At 31.0% G+C, this 6,539-nt stretch overlaps 1 protein-coding gene across 2 annotated transcripts; it reads left to right on the top strand.

Moving 5' to 3' along the window:
* The first annotated feature begins 1,181 nt into the window (after positions 1-1,181).
* LOC133178836 (uncharacterized) lies at positions 1,182-5,994 on the top strand. Of its 2 annotated transcripts, none has more exons than XM_061313513.1 (6): positions 1,182-1,213; positions 1,607-1,783; positions 4,354-4,427; positions 5,437-5,521; positions 5,651-5,744; positions 5,917-5,994. In XM_061313513.1, exons 1-5 carry the CDS (start codon positions 1,199-1,201, stop codon positions 5,741-5,743), a joined length of 444 nt encoding a protein of 147 aa, XP_061169497.1. In that variant the 5' UTR covers positions 1,182-1,198; the 3' UTR covers position 5,744; positions 5,917-5,994. The 2 variants fall into 2 exon arrangements, with proteins under 2 accessions (XP_061169497.1, XP_061169496.1); XM_061313512.1 differs by having other exon boundaries at positions 5,651-5,766.
* The last annotated feature ends 545 nt before the right edge of the window (positions 5,995-6,539 follow it).

Here is a 6,539-nt window from a genome sequence, read left to right as displayed (position 1 = left end):
AACTCTAGTATACACTGTACTTATTAGTCCCTACCGGTGAAACCGGAGGGGACTATAGGTTTCCTCTGAGTCTGACCGTCTGTCTGTCTGTCTGTCAGTCTGTCCCACTTGGTTTTCCGCACTTTTTTCCTAAACTCTTGCAGATATTGAGCTGATTTTTGGTATGCGAGTGTATCTTGATGAGTTACAGATCAAGTTTGCATTTCGTTCCACTTCATTGATTTTTGACGGAATTATGACCTTTTCAATTTTTAAGGGTTTTCCGTGATTTTTTTTTCTAAACGCTTGCAGATAATGAGCTGATTTTTGGTATGTAACTTAACGTGATTACTTATAGTTCAAGTTTGGATTTCGTTCCGCTTCAATGATTTTTAACGGAATTATGGCATTTTCAATTTTTAAGAGGAACCAGATTACACTTGCCGGTAGGGGACTAATATTGCTAATGCAATACTCTCAGAATGCTTGTTAATTATGTGATTATGTGATTATCATCTCTTCTTTGAATTTTGTATTCAGGGCATTGTTATTAACTTAATGATATGTTTTCCTGTATCTAACGCTTTTGACATATTAATGATGTTTTAAAGATATCAAATAATTTAAAATTGAAAAATAAACCTAATTATGTTTTTCGTTAATAATTGTTTAGTTCAAAAAAATATATCGACATGATTGGTTGAAATAGCCACATTTTGAATAGTTGCATATATCAGTATCTCAGAAAGTTGAAAAAAGTCAGATGAAAAAAATAAACATACCTTAAAATTAAAGCTCCTTCTCGGTAAAAACTAAATGTTAGAATGAATTATTGAAAACTGATACGCATCCCGTTTTGTTTACCCGGATTTTGTTTGTTAATGAAATCAACACATGTTACATTGAATAGTATCCATGACGTCTTTTTACGGATATTGCAACGTATTTTTTTCCATGACATGCATATGTTACAAATGTTTTTTTTTTTTTTTTCTATAAAAATCCCTTAATGTATGAACAAATTACTTGTTGTCCAGAGGTAGGAATCTGTAATGTTTAATACTAAAAACTGAAGCTAGCTCTGGAAAGATCATATGTATAGAGAAGATTTTACGCTAATTTTCATGTTTCTGTCACTATATTTTAAAAGGAAACAAAGATCAAATAATGTTTTATAATTTTGTTTTTATTTCTTAGGGGAAAAGCTCTTGGATCAAAAATGGCTTCTCTTAAGGTATATATTTAATTTCATTAAAATACAGATGTATGCCATTTGGCGAAGATTAACAAAATATCAAATAGAGAAATTATATATGAAGATCAGTTATCTTGAACTAATCAACGGAAAAAAAACATGTAATATTGTCAAAGAAGAACATATTGACACTGATATTTTAGTCTTTTTGTTAATTCTTTACAAGCACATGCTGCTATGTAATAAATGCAAAATGCAGTGGAGACGAAAAATTTTATCCTCCGAGAGAATTACATTTTGCGTTATCATATTTTGCGTCAAAATCAAAACACAAAGTGTTATAATACCAGTTTATAACATAATGCGTCGTTATTCCATCTTGCTTCTTCATTACAATTTATTTTGTAATACAACTACCATACAATTTTGCAGATAAATCTCCTTGTCGTCAGCATTGCCGTGCTCTGCGTTTACGTTGTCTATGAAATATCTGCTGAGTCAGCTCACTGTCGTTATCACAGACATACCACTTGGGACTATCGAGTTAAGAATTCCACTCATGTGAAATATTACTACAGGGTCTACTACGGGATCTGCAATTCAACTGGGGTAAGATACTGAAAAGATTTTACAAAAAAACTTTCTTAACAAGAATGTTCAGCAATGTTGGACCGTGCCTTTGACATTGGTTCTGAAGTTAAAATTAACAACCTAGGAACAACTCAAATTATTGGATACTCTGGCAAATAAATACTTCGTATTTCGGAAAACCTTGACATGTTTATGAAAAATAATCATCATATTTTAAAGTGGACTTACCCAATTAGTAACTAAACAGATAAATGATAAAGATTTTGCCTTAATTCTGTATTTGTTTGAACTTGAATTTCTAATTGCACGTTACAATGTTTATTATACAGTTTACTTAAGGAATTATATTTATAAAAATAAAATGATAATAATATAAAAAAAATAATAATAAATATTATAAATAAAGTATTCCTTTGCATGGAATCATAAAATCAGCATAAGGAAATGTCTTGAAATAAGTTTGTAGACTCTCCCTTTTAATTAACCGAAATTAATATTTTTTTTTTCTATGAGTATGTACATGTATATACATATAATTATTTTTAATTCAACATTATATCTCAACTGAGTATATGACGTGTAGAGGACAGCCATATTAACATGCTTTTCTTAATACACCAAATTTAAATAATAGAACAAATTTAAACAGGGCATTGTTGTTATATGAAAAAATATGACCACATACATTATGTTGCCTTAAAAAAAATATTTTTCTTTGTAAAAACATGAACAATGCAATGTGGCATGTTGTTTCTTTTTTAATGGGATAAGAGACATGAAATCAAATAAATTTACTATTCATTTTTTTTTTACAAAGTTCTCAATTTAAGTTGCAAGGAAATAAACTTAAGTATTCATGAATGTACCTAGTCAATTTTGTAAACAATTTTTTTTAGTAACAGGATCATAACATATGTTCAGAAATCTCCCATAGGCGTCTGAAGCAAATTGGAAGTGGGGGGGGGGGGCGACACCAACAAAAGAATTGAGGCTAAGCCCCAATTTTCAATGAATATATAATGTCTATCTTTGCAAATAAATGGGGGGTGGTAAGTACCCCTAGCATCCCTTCCCGGTTCCGACGCCTATGTCTCCAGCAAAGTTCATGCTAAGAAAATAGTTTGAATGACCTAGTACGTAATTTGCTAAATGAATGTTTCCCGCTAAACTCCAAGCAAATTATGACTCGTGTGCAAAATGAATGATATATCATAAATAAAGATAGCGTCATCGTAAGTAGTCCTAGATGAAGACAATGTTTATGGCTAAATGATGTGTCACGTACTTTTTCAAAAAAATCATCATAACGGTGAAATTCAACATCCTTCCAAACTGAAAACGATAACATTTGAAATTTCCTTATAAACGATAATAAGTGCTTTCCGCTTTCTTAATTCGATTTGACTTGAATAATTTTGTGGCTTTCCGAAATACTAATGAACGATTAAACTTCGTCTGATGAGTAAAGCGTACATCCAAATGAAATTCTTACGCAAGTAAAGAATAATGTAAATGTATTCACCATATAACTGAATAAACGTCTGCATCTCAAGGTTAATGCATTAAAATAATGTTTGTTAGTACATAACATATTTGAAGCTGTTAGTGCAGTAAACCTAGTTGTGCATTGCGTAATGTGTGCACAGATGGTTAAATTTGCTGGATGCCTCATATGGAATCAACCGGGATTGGCCAATATGCCGATCCCAATAAGGAAACATCCAATAAGATATAGATTTTGGTACAATATGCAATACAGCACGTATACTTAGTGTAACTGCAATTTTCATATTTTTTTAAACATGAAAAGAAGCATATGTGGGGAAAAAAGAAAAAAAAACCTACAAAATTTAATAGTTTCTTTCCAAACTCACTAGCTCTTTTCAAAATATTTTTTAAAATTAAAACACAGTGTGTCGTATGAAAACTATTCCCAACCTTGTGAGAATACAGTTGACAAACTAGTCAAAGCAGAAGATAAGTGGAACGGTGCTCGATTTTGTCGAACCGCGTCAAAGTGAAGGTAGTGACAGTTCCCAAATAAGAAGTGAAAGTAACAGGTTTTGCAGATAGTTGGTCCCGTGTCATGGAATCCGTTGTCATGCATAAGAAGCATCATTTAAGGATACATAACACAAACAAAAATTTGATGCCTGGATTGGTATATATATTTTTTTGACTTATTTTTAATAGAAATTACATAAATAATAAATCCCTAAAATATAAAGAAATCGTAAGTTTTCTTTGGTGCTTAGATATGCACATATTTTTAACATTGCGACAAAATCTTACGAAGTTCTCCCACTTTACCTGGTTAACATCATTCAGGTTACTTATCTGAAAATAAATCTATGAGAAATATTGCTGATTTCTGAAAAAAATGTTTGTTTGTGTTATTCATCCTTAATGACCCTGATTGCCGAGTAAAGCTTTTAATCTAAAGCCCTTCATTGGTTTTCGATTATATCCGATCTAAATAAAACTTTCTCGCAACGAACGTAAACAAAAAGAACGTTAACCAGTTAATAAATCCAGTTGAGAATTTGATGATTTTTTTTTAATCGGTTTTTCTTTTTTTTTTCTTTCAGAACTTGGTTTTGGACTTGCGTGTTTCAGTTAATGGCGAACCTTTGTATTACACAATAACGTATTCCTTACAAAAGTGAGCATATCGTCCTTATACTGTTGTTCAGAAACAAAAATGGCATTGTTTATAATTATTTATTACATTTTCAACAGTGAAATACTGTGATTTATTTTTTGAATAAAAGTGATATTCTCTCACAGTGTGAAAGGATGCCAAAATGATATTCTCTCACGGTGTGAAAGGACAAGTAAGTACAAAATAATTTCTGGCCTGTCATAAGATAGAGATAGTAACTAAGCATCTTGATAGAGCTAAAACTGCAAATTTCTTTTCAAATATGATGCTAAAATCAATGCTATGTAATGTTCTCAATCACATAACTTCTAAGCTATGACGTCTCAACCGCTCAACTATGACGTCAAGCCTATGACATTGTGTTAAGAAAAGACAGAGGCAAGGGAAAATCAAAGAAAATGTAATAAACAGAAAATTCAATGTTTTGTAGATGAATATGGAATTTATTTCACTCGTGAGACAGGATTTTTATTTATATTTTCACTCGTGCTTTGCACTCGTGAAAATATTTTTAAAAAATCCTGTCCCAATCGTGAAATAAATTCCATATTCATCTACAAAACATTGAATATCCTCTATGTACAATATTAGCTATAGTAATCCAGTCTAACAAAATAACAAATTTGCTTCGTCATGCACATTTCCTAAAAGTAAAAATATAGGACATTTGCTTCCATTTGCATTAATAAAAGCTATAGGGGAAATATAGTCATCTTCCCTATTTTCTACATTAACAATTTTAATGTAAATGCGTCTTGAAACAAAGCATGGTAAATACCAAAATTTGGTATATAACTGGGCACGTAAAACATTACAGAATTAAAGATTATTGATTTTATTATTTCTTTTGTATGTATCATAATATCTTATGACATTTGTCTCAATAAATGAAAGGTTTTATTGTACCCGAAAGTTTGTAGCTGTGTTCTTGATTCTTTAGCATTCTTTGAGGTGTAAACAAAAACTATTTTTGTGTCTGTTTTATACTTTACTCGCCTTCATAATTCAGAAGAAGCACTGAAGCAGACGATGAAAGCTTTGAAGAAAGGGAAAGGAACAGTGAAGGAGAGGAAAGACAGACAAAGAGTGCAGAGGTATAAGCAAACCTTTTCATCTCTCTCTCTCTCTCTCTCTCTCTCTCTCTCTCTCTCTCTCTCTCTCTATTATTGATAAAAATGTATTTTTATCAAACTACATATTGTCTTTTTATTTTCCTCAAAAAGGCGTCTGATTATTATCAAATACTAAGAGACATCGAAGGAAAAAAAGATTCTAAAAGAAGCAATGGATATTTGTCTACTGAAATCGGAGGCTAAAGTAAGGCACAAATGAGTCAGAAGTAAGTCATTAATATTTTATATCAAAATATTCAAAAGAAAGCTCATGGGTTTACTAATCGATTAAACTATTCGAGGATTTGATTGATTTTTTTTTTCAACTTTTCAAACTATTTTTCCATAATTCCTGTTGAATATTTTTGTTGTTATAGGACACTTGAAGGATGGAGAAACTAAAACAACACTCTTTTATTTCAATTATGAATGAAATAAAAATTTTTGCATTTTGATTACTGTTTATTTGATCTCTTATGTACAGAAAAAATATGCAATTGCAATTTGAAGCAAGGTGCATGAAAAATAAATTGCATTTTATCAATATATGTACCACTTCCTAATAATATTTACAAAGTAGAGGGCTATGAATATTTATCTTATATTTTGATAATTACATCCTTATAAAAGCCAACTAACAATTAAATTGAATGACAAATAAGATGACGTCAGCATTTTCATCGTCTTTCATTATTAACATGTACATATAGTAATATCCTCCTATCACCTATACATGGTGTTTACGTCTCCCAACTTATTTGAGAGCATCCCTGAGTACGAACAATTTTTATACTGTAGCAGGACACTGACAAATAAGTTGATGTTACAGGGATGTCAACAACTTCGTTTAATGTCAGCATCTTGTAAGTTCAAGGGTCGTTTTAGTGATCTAGTTAGCAAAAGAAAAAGGCTTTCATTGGGTCGTATTTTGACTGACGTTGTTCAATGTTTTATGTCCTGATCACAGATTTGCATTGTTTGTACGTCTTATTAAGATCGA

Source organism: Saccostrea echinata, unplaced genomic scaffold (genome assembly GCF_033153115.1).
Source record: "Saccostrea echinata isolate AGI-Se365-2 ecotype Australia unplaced genomic scaffold, CSIRO_AGI_Sech_v1 ptg000003l, whole genome shotgun sequence".
Lineage (NCBI taxonomy): Eukaryota > Metazoa > Mollusca > Bivalvia > Ostreida > Ostreidae > Saccostrea > Saccostrea echinata.
Note: the sequence above shows the minus strand (reverse complement) of the source record. Positions and strands in the feature narration are given on the sequence as shown.

Bases quoted from the DNA above. Each gene is read 5' to 3' on its own strand.
- LOC133178836 (XM_061313513.1), top strand. The intron at 4,428-5,436 runs GTGAGCATATCG...TTCATAATTCAG, and splicing joins ATAACGTATTCCTTACAAAA to AAGAAGCACTGAAGCAGACG. The intron at 5,522-5,650 runs GTATAAGCAAAC...TTCCTCAAAAAG, and splicing joins GACAGACAAAGAGTGCAGAG to GCGTCTGATTATTATCAAAT.